The sequence below is a fragment of the Cercospora kikuchii genome (genome assembly GCF_019650295.1).
Source record: "Cercospora kikuchii DNA, contig_00001, whole genome shotgun sequence".
NCBI classification, from domain to species: domain Eukaryota; kingdom Fungi; phylum Ascomycota; class Dothideomycetes; order Mycosphaerellales; family Mycosphaerellaceae; genus Cercospora; species Cercospora kikuchii.
In genome coordinates, this window is record NW_025408582.1 from 5,010,297 (window position 1) to 5,027,591 (window position 17,295).

Consider the following 17,295-nt stretch of genomic DNA (forward strand, 5'->3'; position numbering starts at 1 on the left):
ACGCCAAGGCCGCCTTGGATATCACAAAGACTAAGTTCGATACACAATGCCTTTGTGCTCCAGGAATGCTCTCGCGGAGGAGACGCCTCTTGGACATGAACCCTCTACGCTTCCGATAGAACCTTCCTTAGGCCGAGAACGCTACGAAATGGTCACAGCGACCCACATGTGCAGAGAGCCTCATTTCGCGCTACAAAGACCAGGTCATGTATATCGTCGTACCAGAGCACAATTCTTGATCTGGTCTGAAGACGACGGCCCTTGACATGGCTCCCCACAAAGGAACTGCTACTGTCCTCCATTGTTCTCAATTGCACTGTAGCATAATCGCTCTGTCATCATCACGCGCATATTCACATTATTGGTCGGTACAGGTCATATTTGTTCACTCTCGCAGCACTTCACTGTCTTTTTAGGTCCTCCGACTCATTAGCAAGCACTACAAATTCCCTCAAGTACACTCCTACCTACGCATCACAAATCACCAAAACAGCAACACTCGAAGATGTCACGCAACCACTACCGCGACGAGCTCTCGCAGGCCGAGAGCTCAATCGAAACACTGACCGCATCTATCTCGCTCCATGACACGAGGATCGAGCACCGACGTTCGCGACGAGATCGTCAGCGGCGCGAGCATGAGAGAGATCAAGAGCTCATGCAGCTTCTTCAAGAGAAAGCCGCAATCGAGGACCTACTGGAGAGAGCAAGGGACAGAGCAGCCAGAGCTATGAGAGAGATTCATGCGGAGGAGGCGAGGGAGCGTTCTAGGAGGAGGATGAGCTTCGACACGACAGAGACCACTTTCGTCGTCAACGACAACATCTTCCCAACGCCTCGAGACTTTGAGACTGGAGGAAATTCGTACTCCTACCTACGTCCCATCTACGAGGAGCGACGCCCCGCATATGAAGGTCCGCGTCCGCGATACGAAGAACGCCGACCAGACTACGCTCGCGATATCTTGCCGACTCGTTCGCCGTACGAGGAGCCTGCACCTCGCTCTCATCGATCGCGTCACGGCAACTACGATGGCCCAGACGATTATCCTCCATTCCCGCCCCAAAACTTCCGACGTGAGGAAGCTCGATCGAGCTCTCATCGTTCACGTCAACAAGAAGCGCGACCCGCGCCATCCCGCGATGCACGCCAGGGTGAGCCTCAATCTCGTTCTCAGCGCTCGCGTCACGGCGACCACCTTCGACCAGACGACATTCCACGCGGTGAAGAACATCGGTCTAGCTCTCATCGTTCGCGTCAAGAAGAATCTCGCTCGAGTCATCACGAGTCCCGATCTGGTTCACACCGCTCACGCCACGACGACGACCGTCAATCTAGGTCTGACCACTCGCGCCGAGAAGAGTCGAGATCTCACTCGGATCGCTCACGCAAAGACGGAGCACCTCGAACCTCAACCCACCACAAAACCTCATCCTCATCTCAGCGCAACGACAAACCCTCCTCATCCTCCAGATCCCACACCAAACGACAAACCTCCTCCAGAACCGCCCAACAACCCACCCAATACGCCACAGGCCTGGACCTCATGACTTGGTACGCCTCCCTCACGACCGCCCTCTCCTCAGACTCCATCCCAAAACTCACCAAATTTCCCTACCCACCTGTCACGCCCTGCACAACCGCAGACTGCACGTCTTCCTTCGCACTTGACCGTTTGAACCCTGCTTGCGACTGCTCGATCAAGAACACTTTCCGCACACTCAAGGTCGACCCGAGCAAGGAGAAGCGCCGTTTCCATCCGGATAAGTTCTCGGCGGTGCAGGATAGTAAGAAGCGAGAGGAGATGCAGAACGCAGCGAGAGAGGTGTTTGTGGTGTTGGGTGGGATGAGCAAATAAGGAACACGACAAAACTTATTCAGGGATGACTCTGAGGTCAAGGCAAAGAGCTGTTGACGCCGAAGAGAGAAGCACGGGAAATGGGCAGACACTTTCTTTTGGAGGCTAATAAGGCTTTGAGACCGGAGGAGCTTGCATGTTAGATCTCGGGTACTTGTCCCGCACACTCTTTTCTTGCTCGAATCATGTAGAACTATCGCTAGTGCGCTTGTTGGAACCAATACGAAATACTGTTACTGCTGGCATCCAATTCTCAAACTGACACCCAACCATGTTTCCTATCATCGATGCCCGTTGAGCCAAACTTCCATCAATTCCGCAGAATGAGCTTTCGATCCTTAATACTCTTCTCCGATAACGTCGCCCGTTGCTGTCCTATCAATATTATCACTCAATCCCATTCGTCCGCCTTGCCAGACTCTGACGCAGGCAATCTGTCGCGAAGCCAGCGAAGCGTGGCCTCCGTGCCTTTATCCAAAAGACGGTAATTTGGCACGCGGAAGGCGTTGCTGCTGACATCGAAATTTCTTAGCCCCTCGTCCCAAAGCAGACCGACTTCTGCAGGGAGTGATTCAATGTCATTGGAAGCCAGATTCACAGTCGTCAGACCTCGCAGCGCATCGGCACTGATAGACCGGATCTTGTTTCCGGTCGCGAACAATGTTGTCAACTGCGGGAACACGGTGCGAAGAGCCGGCAGATCACCCTTCAATCTATTGGCGCCCACGTTCAGAGTCTTCAAGTTCGGGGCTTGGAGAAACGTCATGAGCAGATCTAGTGATGTGATGCGGCATTTGCTGAGATTGAGTTCTTGCAGAGTTGGAAGAGCGATCTCGTCTGTCAGGTATTCTGTCGCGAGAGGATTGCCGGACAGATCGAGCACCTTCAGATCCTTGACCAGCGACAACACGGGTGGAATGACAGTAACTCCACTGTCTTGCAGTTCTAGTTGTCGTACAGTGTTGTTGCTTAGGAAGGCACTGAGGTCTTCGTCCAAGTCTTCTGCTAGATCTTTGCCGGACAAGCTCAGGAGCCCGTTACCTTTCACTGACCACTGTGAGCCGCCACCCTCGGCACCAACGACTGTGATGGGGCTAGATGGCTCACCATCATCTGTTCCAGTTTCGTCCGGAGCCAGACGGGCTCGAAGATCCCGCTTGACGTCTGCAGCGTTCATGGTCAGGAATTTCCTCTCGCGCAGTGGGTTCGCTGCCAGAACTAGCGACTCCAAGCTCTCCATTCGGCATATTTCTGGATCAAGCATGCGAATCTCGTTACTGGTGAAATTGGCAGTCCGAAGCTTCGCCAGACTTGTGAAGCCCTCAGGAAAGTCGACAATCTTGTTGTCACCAGCGTGCAGAGTGATCAAGTCATGCCAGCCAGCAACAGAAGGGAGTTGCGTCATCTGGTTATTCGTGATGTGCAGTGTCCTCAGTCTAGGCATATCAAGCGTCTCCGAAAACGTCAACGCGGCCAGCGAGTTGTTTGATATGTTCAAGCTCTGGAGCGTCGGGTGGCGACCTGGAGCACCTAGCGGAAACAGTGATGCTATCAACGCGTTGCTGCTGGCGTCCAGCTCTATGAGAGGTAGTTGGGCAAGAGCGTCCATGGGCAGTGCCGTCAATTGATTCCCGGAAACATTCAGCACTCGTAGTGCAGTCAGGTCTGCAATAGCTTCAGGCAAGCTAAGAAGACGATTTGCCTGTATGTCCAAGACTTCCAGCTTGGTCAAAGTGCACAATGAGCTTGGGAGATTGCCTGTCAGATTGTTGTTACCAATCTTCAGCTCCTTGAGCGTTGAAATTTGTGTGATGACATCCAGAGCAGAGTTCTCCAGCTTATTGTGAGTGATGTTGAGATGTGTCAAACGCTCCAGCCGTCGCAGACCCATTGGCAGTGCTTGCAGCGAATTGCCATGCAAGTCAAGAAGCTCGAGTCCGCCAAACTGGTTGCCCGTGGCATCGTCGTCAGCAGCAAGATCCTCATTCGATCGATCCGGGAAGACCGTATCATCAATTCGCTCAAATTCGTTGTCTGCTGCGATGAATTTCGTCAAGTCGACCACTTCGGCCCAGTTGACTTTGCTCTCAGCCATCGCAGCTGCGTCGTACATTTTCATGACTTCCTCAGGCATTTCCTTCAATCCCATAGCAGCAATGTTGAGCTTCCCGCTCATGCGTGCATTGTGTACGCGATATTTCAGCACATGCTTTTCATCCTTAGGGGCTTGACCAAACGGATCGGCGTGAGTCTCAAAATCGACTCCGGAGTCACCATTCGTGGAAAGAGGCTGAGAGGACGATGACTCTCGTTTGTCCGCAGACTCTCTTTGCTTTCGTGCTGCCGCTTTTGCCGCTGCAATCTGCTCTCGCAAGGCGGCCGATGAATTCGACACGACCCGTGCGCTGTCAGCAGGTTTGGCATCTTCTGCGTCTGCTGTAGCTGCTGCTTTAGTTGGCTGAACCCGCTTGGTTGGCGGCACAAAGGCACCAGTAAGCCCAGTTCGTGGTTTCGTAGGGCGTGACGTTGCTATCGTTTTATTTCCGCTGCCGATCTTTGAAGTTGTTGCACTCGGAATGCCCATTGCAGAGCCATTGGGTAATGCAGAAGGCCTCTTGACAGGCGAGATACTTCTCTGGGATTCTGCTTTCGCCTGTTGTAGCTTGCTAGTCAAGCCCACACTGACACTGCGTTTCGTAGAAGGCAGAGAGCTAATCCTCGATCCTGGCGCAGTGGTCGTGCGTGTAGATGGTCTTGCACTAGCAGGTGCGATCTTCGTGGAGCCGGCTCTACTAAGCGGCCTCGATGAAGTTGAGCCATCACTAGTTCCTGGTCTACTTCCCGCTCTGCTATTCCTACTCATCGCGGAGGCTGGCCGTAGAGGTGGGCCCATGGGACTGTCTGGCGGGTTGAAGAAACTCGATCGCCGTCTGTCGTTCGGCGTCGATGGCATTGACTGCAGTGTCTCTATCGTCCTCTCCGACAGCGAAGGACGTGAAGTTCTACTTCGAGGAACATGGTCCTCGGCCAGCTCGAACGACTCGGATTCATCACTGAAGCCTTGGCGTGAAGCGGACCTAAAGCTGTCAAGAGAGCCAAGTTTGTCACTGACCTCCTCGTCGTCGATAACGGCAGTGGAGCGTGAAGCACTAAGCGCACGTTTTTGCAGACCAGTCCTTGCTCGAGGGGGCGCAAGACCTGATGTGGTGGAGGTCTTGGCAGTAGTGGGAGTAGGCTTTGCGAGGCCAGTGCGAACAGCTCCTCCTGGCTTTTGAAGACCGCTGCTGGGAGGCTTCAGAGCGGAAGTCGGAGTCGGTCGTGCCAAGCCAGTAGTCGATGTTCGTTTCGTGGCCTTGGGAGTAGCAAGTGCCGGTGATGGCTTGGTGAGAGTGCTGGGCGGAGCAATGGTCTTCTGGGACGGCGGCAGCAGTCCTGATGATGGAGCGGTGGCCGTCGACGCAGGCCGGGATTTGACGGCGGGCAGTCTGGTTGTTGGCAACTTGGAGGGGCCTCGCGGGATGCCGGTAGACGGCTTGGTGGTGTCCGGATCCATGCTCGGTCGTGCAGCAATATAATAAGCAGATGGCGGGCGGGCACGAGTGGACGATGGCAGTCGAGCTCGAACTACTCGATCACCGCCAGCATGGCGCAGCTGGAGAGTCGGCCACTCCTTTTCCAATGCTGATGGTATGCCCCTCGTTGCGCCCCCGGGCTAGTCCCAATCGACGCGGAGGGCAGCAGTGGTCGGTGTCGGCAGAATAAGGGGTTCAGCGGTGGCTGCGTGCGGCTCTGCTCTGGCGCTGGCAGCGAAACGTCGTCTGTGCGGTGGTGGACGTGTTGTTCACTAAGCGCCGGTCCGGTCACCCTGGGAACTATCGCTGCACCATCGGCGCCAGCCATCGACAATTCGCATCAGCACGTATCCAGCCACGCGGGCCCTTCATTGTTGACCGTGTCGTGTCGCATTACAACCGCATTGTCTGTCGCAGCCGCATGCTCCACGCCCGTTGAAACCTCCGCTGGTGTCGCACGACCCGAGTGTCGCCTCCGCCCCAGCTTGCATCTCACCGCGGGGCCCATTATACCGCAACGCACCGTCGCATCGCAACGACGAGCAGTCGCGGCCGAATTTCATACCCGCAACACTGATCGCATGCCCATCATGTCGTCGCAACAGAGCGCCGACAGCGCGACCTTGACTCCACCGCCCTCGACACAGGTTCCGTCGTCGCAGCGAGCCAAGACCAGAACTCCAACACCGCCCGTCTCACATATCTCAACTCCGCCGCCCACGGGAGAGACATCAAATGCAAGCCATACGGGTCGCATTGGAGGCTTCGCTACAGTTTTGAGTCCCGAAGAGCTGGAAGTAGCGACGCCAGAGGAACTGAAGGGGAAGGTGGTGGAGCTGCAAGTGGCACTCCAGGAAGCAAAAATGTCAGCAGCGCACCACAAATTGCAATACCAGATGCTGGCCCAGTCGAGCGCTGCTGCCCTCGAGCGCATGTCGGTGGAAGCGCGCATGGCGCAATCGGAGAACGAAGTGATTCACTCCGCTGACCAGGCTCGAATTGCTGCAACCCCCACCGCTGAGGAGGGAATCATCCCCATTCAAAAGGACCTTTACCAAGACATGTGTCGCCAGATCCAGCTACTGCGAGACGCCAACATCAACTTGGAAGGCGAAACGCACCAACAGCAGAAGATAATCTTACAACAGGAGCACGAGATTGCCAGCTTGTCTGACAAGGTGTCTCTGATGGCGGAGCGCATTCGAGCCAACCGAGAGTCTTTACAAAAGTACCGCAAGCCACAACTGTCGTCGCGCCCAGATCAGACTCCACGCTCGGTCTATGCCACTCCACAGAGGGGCCACTTGCACCGCGCTCACCAGCAGTCACAACCATTTGCCGCGCTGCTGCAAGCTTCTGAAATGGCAAGCCAAGAGTCTGCACGAGCGGGCAGGAAGTCACACCACCGCAATGCTCAGAGCATGTCGAGCTTGCCAAATACTCCTCAGCGCAACCATGGCATGCGCGGTCAGCCTCCATTTCAGACGCCTCAAGCTCAGCGTCAAGCATTACATGTTCCGGCGACAGCACCTCAACAGAGGACGAGTGCACTGCGCACACCTGATATATACAGCCAGCCTTCATTACCAGTGTCGCAAGACGGCCCACCTTCTGACGGAACTGTCTCTGCTTCTGAAGATGGGGCGAATGACAGCGAGGCTGAGACTGATATCATCGAAAACGACGAAGTTCCCGAATCGCAAGCTTCAATGACTGCTTCGCAAATGCTGCGGACTAGTCGAGAACAATTGGACGAGAAGCGTGAAAGCTTCAAAGGACGAGGAATGCTAGATTCAGGCAGCAATCTGAGGCAGACGAAACTCTTCGGCGCGATTCGGAAGTCGAACGTTGAACGAAGTGAGGAGGGTCCTCCAGCAAAACGGGCACGAACCTCACCTGGCATCGGTCTTGGCATTTCTCATTCGCGCAATTAGAAGTCCTGCGCTGGAATGATTGACAGTAATGAGGGACTGGAAGATGGTGTAATTGAAATTGCTGGTCCGCCGACATGTTCTCTAGCTCCATGACATGATGGTCTTGGAGCAAGGCTCAAAAGCGCAAAATGGTAGGTGGAGGATTGATTCGAGTGAATGAATAGGATATACCCAAAACGGAAGCCGCGACTGGCCTTGATGCACGATAACTTCACTTTCACGTTCATTTTTCCAACGCAGGTGGGTCCCCGGAGCAAAGTATTATTGTCGATCCCCTCAAAACCTCACTTTCCATTGTGGGTTAAAACTGGCTCAGGCTCCCGCACTGTTTCTTCCCCTCCTCCCTCACAGCATCGACAGCATACAGGCAAGACCATGGCTAGCAAGATGGCCCCAAAACGCAAGGCTTGCGAGAGCTTTGAACAGCAGGCTGTTACAAGACAGCTCAAGGTCAGCACCCTCTCATGTCGTTGACTGCGAACTCACTGACATCTTCAGGGCACACGTCGCTTTCCTGACGACGACAACAAGAACAATGGCAGCGCAGGGAGCTCACTCACCGACAGCGACCGCAATGAAGAGCGCCCATCGACCAGCAGCAGTAAAGGTTGCAACGAACAAGACCGCCGCCGCGACCAGCACTTCACCAATGTGCTTCCCGACTTGAACACGTTGTCCTGGGGCAACCTCAGTGCCAACAAGCCGCCGCCGCAAGCCTTGTGCTTTGCAAGCTCGACACCGGCTCCTGTCACGGAGCGATCAGAGGTCCTGGGACATACAATGATCACGCGCGCTACCACGAAATTAATGACGAAAAATGCTCTCTTCAACACGGGTGAGCTTCTTGAGAAGGTCATCACTCATCTACCAGCAGAATCTCTCATCAGCGTTCGCCGTGTAAACAAGACCTGGAACCATATCATTCTCACGCTGCCATCCACGCGGCGTACGCTATTCCTGGAGGCCGAGCCTGTCAGTCACGAATTTTGGGTCTACGACCAGAGGAGTCGAGTTCTCCAGCCCTACGAGCCATCTATGCTGGATGTCTACGGCACCGCTTGGCGTGACTGCCAATCCTATTGCCGCCCGACGGAGCTCAACTCACTTCTGTTTATGCGTGACAAGGACCTCAAGACTGGCGAGGAGAAGATTGCGCCACTACAAGACCGTGCACGCACGTGCGAAAGCTTGCGCTTCATCGGTCGCCCAAACTTGAACATACCACTGGGCTCATCATTGCACCACGATATGTTTCTGACCCAGCCGCCAGTCAGCACCGTGGAGTTTGTATTCCATTACCAGGACCGCAACTTGCGGCGCCAGCGGATCTATGCTCCCTTGCAAGTCAAGCGCATTCGCGTTCGACAGCCTGGTGGCGTGCGGTTCAGGGACCTCTTACAAGCATTCGTCGATGCAGCGACTTCAGGTCTACGTCCCACGGCATATGGCCCTCCTGACTTTGCTGTGCGCGTCAAAGGAAGTCCAGTAACGAAGAAGATCGCTGCTGTGTGGATGCTGGGAGCCATTTTCGTCAGTAAAGAGGAAGAGAAGCAGATCGAGGCGATGAGAGAGATCTGGGTGGCTCGCGATCAGGAGAACGGAGTGTCGGCTGGAGAGATGCCGCCTTCTCCACAGGCAAAACAGCAGATGAAGGCTAACAATGGCCGCATGATCGACTTCCGGCCTACTTCCGACGACTTTGTCGACAAGCCACGCAAGGTACGTGGAGAGCAGGGCCAAGGTTACGGCAGTCTGCCTCGAGGACAGCTCTTTGGGCTGAAGTGATGAGAACTGCTTGACTGCTTGACTTGCGGCTTCTTGTTCCCTGCAGCAACACATGAGGTTGTACGAGATGGAGTGCGGAATATTCTTGGAAGAACACTGATGACTGACGAAAGCGATGGCGATGGTGCTTTGATGGCTACCGGCATGCTTCGCTCTATTGATGACGAGATGGCTGAACGATTCTTGGACGACAACAATGATGACGATTGCAATGACGGGCATGGTGTGTACATTAGCATGATAGCTCAGAACAATGATGACTTGGACTTTTACGCTTTGCCTGTTGTGCGCTGTTTCACTTCGCGTGCTCATTGTAGTACCCGCTCACGAGCGAGACATGTATTGTCACGCTCGACTGTCGCGTGGGTTGGGTGTAGTGGAGCGAGTCCGAATGAGCCATGTGCTACTTTTGTGTGACCTTGTGTCCCGACTTCTCCTCTTGCCTGAACAGAACATCGTCTCGAGACATGCCGTTGTCCATCGTACCGCTCCTCGTGTGTCGCATTGTTGACAGAAGAGGCCCACGACTAGTTTGCAGAAGAGCCTGCACAGCTTCGGCATTCATGCCCGCCAGGAATATCTCAGCGTATGTCTCCTCCACGACATGTGCGGGGAGATGTAAGGTCCCGCGATGGAAGAGGAAGAGGAGCATGCATCAATGCATGTGAATCAATACATCACGCGTCGACGTTACATTTGAGAGGAAAGCTTGCGGGATCTGCCAACCTCCGGCCGTCGACACTCCACCCCCGCCCGCCCGCAGCAGCACATCAGCACAATCCTGGAGGAGGGCCGTGCTGGCCGAGATTAACTTGCCGCTCAATTGCCTGTTCCTGACGCGCTGCCGGTCATGTTACAGCGTTACACCTCTCCCAATCTGCCAGCGCCCTCTCGTGCACCTCCCACTTCCGCCAACCGCACAGCCGATCACCCACTTCATGACCTCACGGCCAGCAGCGACCTCTCCGCGCAGGTCATGAGGATCGTCTGCGCTATGCAGTGACTTGCAGGAGTCCCCCACCAACTGTGCAGACAATTGCCAAACGCGATGCTGTGCCTCCAATAACACGCAGCCGTTTTGACTTTCCTGGAGACGGTACAGGCATCATGGCGAACGGTCACAGCTCCCTCCGAAATGTGCTGCACTTCATTGCCAGGATTGGTAGGCCATCATGGCACGCGCCTGCACCCGACAGTTAATAACGGTCTCGATGCACATGGGACTGAGGTTGAGACGGCATGTAAGTCTACCGCTCTACGACCGTCCTCCTTCTCTCGCAAGCTTTCACTTCATATACCCTTCGCCTGCCCTCCCCTCTCTCTGAGCAGCATCCTTGCGCTCAGCTCTTCGTCCTCCTCTTCTCTTCTATCCTTTCTTCCCCGCATCTCAGTATGCGTTACTCATCATCTATTTTGGCAATTTCTGCCGCGACGCTCACTACCGCTTTACCACAATATCAACCATATCCAGGGGAACCCAAAGATGAAGCCCAGCAGCGAGCAAATGCCGTGAAAGAGGCATTCGAGTTCAGCTGGCAAGGTTACTCTGAGTGAGCGGCATCTTACGGAATCTGTCCAGCTTCGAGCTAACCTTTCAACAGATATGCTTTCCCTAATGACGAGCTTCTACCAGTCACGAATGGCTTCAGTAATTCGAGAAACGGATGGGGCGCTTCCGCAGCAGATGCACTTTCAACCGCTTTGGTAATGGGAGAGAAGGAGATTGTGAACCAGATTATAGACTACGTTCCTTCGATTGACTGGAGTGTGAGCGCCGACGACCAAGTCGTGTCGCTTTTCGAGACAACGATTCGCTACCTTGGAGGGCTTCTCTCGGGATACGATCTGCTGAGTGGACCTTTGGCTGATTTGGCTGATAACAAGGACAATGTCGCATCTCTGCTGGTGCAAGCACAAAACCTTGCAAACAACCTCAGTTTTGCATTCGATACTCCTACTGGTATCCCGTACAACCAGATCTTCGTAGGCAACCGAACCAATGATGGCTCGGACACAAATGGACTGGCTACTATTGGAACCTTGATCCTCGAGTGGCAGCGCCTTTCCGATCTTACAGGTGACTCCACTTACGGGGACCTCGCATCTCGTGCAGAAAGCTATTTGTTGAACCCATCACCTCCTCAGGCGGAGCCCTTCCCTGGACTCGTCGGCTCTGAAATTGGCATCAACAATGGCTCCTTCACCAATGCTCGCGGAGCCTGGACCGGCGGCACCGACAGCTTCTACGAGTACCTCATCAAGATGTACGTCTACGACACGTCTCGATACGCCGAATACAGAGATCGCTGGGTCTTGGCAGCGGATAGCAGCATTCAGTACCTTGCGTCGCATCCTTCATCCCGTCCGGATTTGACTTTCCTTGCCGACTACAATGGCCAAAGATTGATCAATGGAAGCCAGCATCTTGCTTGCTTTGACGGTGGTAACTTCATTCTGGGTGGACTTGTGCTCAACGAGCAGAAATACACCGATTTCGGCCTTGAGCTGGTAGAGGCCTGCGAGGAGACTTATAGCCAGACTCTTACGGGTATTGGCCCAGAGGTCTTCTCTTGGAATACCACTACTCTCCCCGCGAACCAGACCGAATTCTACGAACGTGCTGGGTTCTGGATTGTCGCAGGATCTTACGTTCTGCGACCTGAAGTTATTGAAAGCTTCTACTACGCTTATCGCGTCACTGGTGATCGCAAATATCAAGACTACGCATGGAACGCTTTCGTGGCCATCAACGAGACTTGTCGTGTCGGATCTGGCTTCAGCAGTATTTCGGACGTCAATGCACCAGGCGGTGGCAGCTTCGATAACTTCCAGGAGAGTTTCTGGTTTGCGGAGGTTCTCAAGTACAGCTACTTGATCCATGCTCCTGATGCAGAATACCAAGTGAACCACGAGGGGAAGAATGAGTATGTTTTCAACACGGAGGCGCATCCAGTCAAGGTAAGCGTTGTTGTGATTGAGTATCTTTCGCTATGGTCGCTGATATTGAGCTCAAGGTCGCTGGGACACCAATATAAGGACACGATGTTTTGGAGATACAGAACAAGACTTTCGAATATACATCAATCTAGTGTTAATGACCTTCTCAGTTTACTTCATACATGTCCGTGATGTTCGAGTGCCCAGCACGACTAACTCCAAATAGGCATGCGCCAAAATCCAGGTGGCGTATCATGTGCATAAAGAACCAAGCCTAGATTCAGCCATTGGCGTACAGAGCTGAGCGTGCTCTCCCAAGTATAAGATCTTGGTCACTCTCAGGTGATGTCCGCCTTCTTCACGTTCAGCATCTGCGTTGCATGTAACTAATGGAATTCACACAATGCAGACTGTTCGGCTACCACCTCCGCTGCCGCCTCGGCGCGTGCCTGTCGCTTCGAAGGCAGTCGTCAGCATCGACTGTATGGAAACAGGCGTGATCACTGAAGATGTTTCGACCAAAATCGTCGAGCTACCACCTCCACTGCCTGCTCGACCGTTTGTTCATCCAGCCCAACTGGCGCAGGTCAGCGTTATCACCAGAGAGGTAGATATTGCCACAGAAGAAGAGACGACGCATTCGGAGCTGTCAGCACCTGCACTCCCGCCACGACCAATGCCAATCACATCCAACTACGAACAACCCAGCATCGAAGACCTGGAAGAAGATGTCGAGATTTCCTCAACTGTAACTCTCTCGGCAAACGAACAACAAAGCATAACCCACCAATCCCTCTACACCTCCCTACCAATCCAACCCACCTCCCAAATCCGCGTCCTCGAGATCCAACCAGGCCCTCTCCACTCTCCCATAATCTGCAACCTCGTCGTCCAAAACATCGACCTCACAACTCCCCGTCGCCCACCCCCAACCCTCCATGGCGACATGCTAGGCGACATGTTCAACTCCGCAGGCGTAATCGACTACTTCCGCCGCAACACCAGCAAAGACGACTTCATCCGCGACCTCCGAACCTGGATGCCAAAATCCTACCGCGAACGTTATCAAGAAAAAGTCGTCGCTGCTCATGCAGCGGAGTCGGCATTGCCTGCATTTAATGCTTTATCTTATACGTGGGGCAGTTGGGATGATTCGACGAGTATTACGATTGTGAATTTTGAGAGTGGAGAAGAGGTGCAGTTCCCAGTTACGAGGAATTTATTCAACGCGCTGAGGAGGGTTAGAAGGGATGAAGAAGATGTGATTCGATTATGGGTTGATCAGATATGTATTAATCAGCGGGACGAAGAAGAGAAGGCGTGGCAAGTAAGGGCGATGGGGAATATTTATAGTTTGGCGTGGGATGTGTTTATTTGGTTGGGGGATTTGGATGATGAGGATTTGGAGCCTTTGTGAGTCCTGTCCTACTAATCTTGTTTCGCTGGGGTATAGATTTCCATGCTGACACTCTCTCGTGTGTAGGAAGCCTAATTGTCCTGAAGGTCGACGGCAAATCGCAGAACGTTTACTGGAAGTGATGGAGCATGCCGAAGCCACCTGGTGGACCCGAACTTGGTGTATTCAAGAGTTCATGATGGCACGTCAGGACCCCATCGCGATTTTCGCCGATTGCCAAATCCGCTGGACTGAAGCAGTCAGTGCTGGCAAACGAGTCAAAGAGGATCGCGAGCTTCGCGCTCTCAAGCCTTCGAATTTGAAGAAGCATATCTGGAAGAACGATGACGCGAAGCCAGAGCCCGAGGCAGAAGAGAATGACCCTGTCGAGCTTGTCGGTGCGCCGTTTTTCAGCTTTCAGCGGATCAAGTACATGTCGAGTGGCGTGCGAACGCTTGCTTCGATGTATTGGGCATATTCGCAGACTGAAGCAACGGATCCGAGGGACAAGGTCTACAGCTTGCTGGCGGTGATCGAGCCGGCTGAAAGTGCTCTTGTTGAAATTGATTACAAGAAACCGGTGCCCTGGGTTTATGCTGAAGCGACGCATGCTTCCATCATCGCAAGTGGAAACATTCACATTCTGGGCTTGGTCAAGGGAGACAGATCTGATCTGGAGCTACCGTCCTGGTGTGTGGACTTCAGTTATGCAGGTAAAGCGATTGACCAGAGCTGGATTGATACGGGTGATTTCAGCCAGTATCTCTTTACACCCTCTGACACTTCCAGAGAGGCAAAGAAAAGCGCGAGTGAGAGCGGAGGAGATAATCGGGTCTTACCTTGGACGAATAGACTCCAATGTGCGACTGCCAAGGCCAGCTTGAGTGTCAAACGGCGACTGCTGGTGCTGAGAGGACTGGACTTCGACGTTGTGGTGAAGACAATCCGTAAGAGGACAAGGAAAGTATACTGGGACAATTTGAAGACCGGCGCACTAGATCTGTTGAAGGCGCCTTTGGGGCTCTTCTCGGACGGCCCTATCATGTTGACCAAGAACGAGCAGGCAGCTTTTCAATCGGTGCTGGATCTGATGGAAGGAGCTGGGAGTCCTTATGAAAGGCTTGCTCGGGATGCCAGAGTAACAGAAGACCTCGCATCCATGCTCGTATCGGAAGAAGACTTGCATTCAACGACGAGCGATGATGAAGAGAAGATCTCCATGTTCTCTTTCCGCCTTTTCGATGTCTGGAGCCGGCGGTTTTTACGCGGACACGTCTCCGGACTTACAAAAGTCGCGTGGAGGCAGTATGGCTTGTGGAAGCTATATTTTCGACATCTCTGCCACGGTGATGCATTCTTTTTTACAAGCAACGGATTCATTGGCCTTGGACACATCGAATGCCAAGTAGGAGATCGAATAGTCTTGCCATATGGCAGTCGGCATCCTGTTCTTTTGCGGCCGGACAACGAGGCAAGCAGGTACAAGTTCTTAGGCTTCTGTTTCGTCAACGGGATTATGAACGACGAGTTGAGAAAATTGACGCCGGATCTGGTCCTGGGCGAGAAGGAATTCGTGTTGCGGTGAGGTGAGCTGTGTAAGGCAGCCTAAGCGCTTAAACAATCGACAGCGATAAGAATAGAGAGATGCGGAGAGTTAGCAGAGATTGGGCATGCGTGCGTGCTTGCATGCTTGCGAAGAAAGTGTACAGTGCACAGAGGCTTTCACGAGCCAGATGAAGGAGTTGCTCTTTTGGATTGTTCCTTTCTGGGGTTTGGGTAACGTGCGTCATGAGATACCAGTCAATCTGTCATTGTTACTGTGCATTCCTTTCACTGTACTTACTTCCTTCCAGTTATACTACACTTGCTGGTCAATGTCGGATCGGCACACTGCCTTCTGTGTGTAGACTAGACTTCCCCCTCTTGGTGAGTCAACCCTAGCCGCTGCGAATCGTCCAGCCGGGGCTGAGTCCAAACTCTCGTTGCTGCCATGGACGATTGAGCCGCGGACGAAGCGGACGAAATCCACACGGTCCTTTGGGACACCGCAACCCAGTTTGCATGTCTTTGATGTATATATGAGCCCTCCAATGTGCTCAGGGACCTCGGAAAACCACTCTGTTCAGTTCTTCCCACCGAGTGTGCGAAAATGGCGATTCTTCCTGCAGACTTGGCAACGACCTGGCTCGCTCCTGCTCTTGTCCTCACGATAACATCCTTCTTCCTCTTGTATCATCGATCTGTATTTCCCAAACGCTCCCCATTCCCCATAGTAAACTCGTATCCCTACGACTTCCTCAACCGCAAAGCTCACAAGACCTACCTCGATAATGCCCAAGATCTCATCACTCAAGGCCTCGAGAAACACAATTCTCCCATCACTCTCTCTACACCTTCCGGCCCTCTGTTCATACTTCCAGCTAGATTAATAGATTGGGTCCGCGCAAATCCCGATCTCGACCACCAAGAACTCGTTCTCCAACAGTATTTCGGCAACTTCCCTGGCTTCGAAGCGAATAAAATCATGCACGATGATCCTGACAATTTAGTCATAAATCTGATCAAGAAGAAACTTTCGCAGAATGGGAGACTGGTTCCGATTCTGAGTCGGCACATTTCTGAGGCTTTGGACGAGCTGTGGACCGAGGATGAGGATTGGCATCTGATTGAATGGTACGGTAGTACGATGGGATTGATCTCGAGAGCTGCGGGCGCAGTATTTGCGGGAGAGAAGCTTTCGCGTGATGGAGAGTGGCAGAGAATGACAATGCGGTATGCTACGGGGTTCTTTTCTGCGGCGTTTGAGTTGATGCGGTGGCCTGGATGGATGAGACCTGTTGTGCATTGGTTTATGCCGGGAGCGAGGGACTGTAGGAAATTGATGAGGGATGCGAGGAAGGTTATGCGAGAGGAGTTGAAGAGGAGGGAGAGGGAGAGGATTGAAGGGAAAGGAGAAGAAGAGTATTTTGATGCTGTGAGATGGAGTGAAGAGCTTGCAGGCCGGAAGAAGGTCGATCATGGGGCTGTGCAGCTTTCGCTTGCAATGGCTGCGTTGCATACTACCTCGAGCGCGCTGAGGCAGGTTTTATTGGACTTGTGTGAGCACGACGAGCTCGTTGAGCCTCTGCGGGAAGAGGCGAGGGAAGCTGTGAAGGACCATGGCGTAACTTCTGCCGCAGTTGCGAAAATGCATCTGCTCGACAGTGTCATGAAGGAGTCGCAAAGGCTGGGTCCTCCAACGATTGGTAAGTCAAGGCTGACGCGATACCGTACCTAGGTTCCCGGCACTGACACGATCATAGCTGGTCCCGAGCGCCTCGCAATACGCGATACAAAGCTCCCAGACGGTACTGTGCTTGCACGCGGCTCTCACATCGCGGTCGACCAATCTGGCATGCGAAGTCCGAGGAACTACTCCGATCCAGAAAAGTTCAACGGTTATCGCTTCTACACAATGCGCGAAGCGGGCGATGAGCGCACAGCTTTCGCCTCATCTACCAAAGAGCACAGCGTATTCGGCATCGGGAAACATATCTGTCCAGGGAGATTTCTTGCTGCGGTCGAGATCAAGCTGTGTCTGGCGCATATCTTGCTCAAGTACGACATCAGATTTCGGCAGGGCTACAAGCCACAATCTGCAAAACTTGGGATTGTGAACATGGTCGACATCGCGGCGCAGATAGAGGTAAGACGGCGGCATGATGACGATGATGTTCTCGTGTGAGCGAAAGTCGTGTATATATGATGTTACACAAAAAGTGGAAGGTTGATGGAGAGCACGGCGCGCGAAGTCCACTTGGACGCGCTCCAGCC

The 17,295-nt window shown here is 53.4% G+C and overlaps 7 protein-coding genes across 7 annotated transcripts; 6 read left to right on the plus strand and 1 right to left on the minus strand.

Moving 5' to 3' along the window:
* Window positions 1-505: 505 nt before the first annotated feature.
* CKM354_000196200 (uncharacterized protein) lies at window positions 506-1,858 on the plus strand (the record flags this gene model as incomplete). The annotated part of the gene is made up of 1 exon (XM_044797098.1): window positions 506-1,858. One exon carries the CDS (start codon window positions 506-508, stop codon window positions 1,856-1,858), a length of 1,353 nt encoding a protein of 450 aa, XP_044653033.1.
* Window positions 1,859-2,249: 391 nt separating this feature from the next.
* On the minus strand, window positions 2,250-5,411 carry CKM354_000196300 (uncharacterized protein; the record flags this gene model as incomplete). Its single annotated transcript, XM_044797099.1, has 1 exon — window positions 2,250-5,411. The coding sequence occupies one exon, from the start codon at window positions 5,409-5,411 to the stop codon at window positions 2,250-2,252; it is 3,162 nt and encodes a 1,053-aa protein (XP_044653034.1).
* A 609-nt stretch (window positions 5,412-6,020) lies between these two features.
* Window positions 6,021-7,364, plus strand: CKM354_000196400 (uncharacterized protein; the record flags this gene model as incomplete). The annotated part of the gene is made up of 1 exon (XM_044797100.1): window positions 6,021-7,364. The coding sequence occupies one exon, from the start codon at window positions 6,021-6,023 to the stop codon at window positions 7,362-7,364; it is 1,344 nt and encodes a 447-aa protein (XP_044653035.1).
* A 375-nt stretch (window positions 7,365-7,739) lies between these two features.
* Window positions 7,740-9,149, plus strand: CKM354_000196500 (uncharacterized protein; the record flags this gene model as incomplete). Its single annotated transcript, XM_044797101.1, has 2 exons — window positions 7,740-7,814; window positions 7,863-9,149. 2 exons carry the CDS (start codon window positions 7,740-7,742, stop codon window positions 9,147-9,149), a joined length of 1,362 nt encoding a protein of 453 aa, XP_044653036.1.
* A 1,392-nt stretch (window positions 9,150-10,541) lies between these two features.
* Window positions 10,542-12,184, plus strand: CKM354_000196600 (uncharacterized protein; the record flags this gene model as incomplete). The annotated part of the gene is made up of 3 exons (XM_044797102.1): window positions 10,542-10,699; window positions 10,751-12,107; window positions 12,164-12,184. 3 exons carry the CDS (start codon window positions 10,542-10,544, stop codon window positions 12,182-12,184), a joined length of 1,536 nt encoding a protein of 511 aa, XP_044653037.1.
* A 305-nt stretch (window positions 12,185-12,489) lies between these two features.
* Window positions 12,490-15,067, plus strand: CKM354_000196700 (uncharacterized protein; the record flags this gene model as incomplete). The annotated part of the gene is made up of 2 exons (XM_044797103.1): window positions 12,490-13,499; window positions 13,570-15,067. The coding sequence occupies 2 exons, from the start codon at window positions 12,490-12,492 to the stop codon at window positions 15,065-15,067; spliced, it is 2,508 nt and encodes an 835-aa protein (XP_044653038.1).
* A 564-nt stretch (window positions 15,068-15,631) lies between these two features.
* On the plus strand, window positions 15,632-17,206 carry CKM354_000196800 (uncharacterized protein; the record flags this gene model as incomplete). The annotated part of the gene is made up of 2 exons (XM_044797104.1): window positions 15,632-16,727; window positions 16,785-17,206. The coding sequence occupies 2 exons, from the start codon at window positions 15,632-15,634 to the stop codon at window positions 17,204-17,206; spliced, it is 1,518 nt and encodes a 505-aa protein (XP_044653039.1).
* Between the last annotated feature and the right edge of the window lie 89 nt (window positions 17,207-17,295).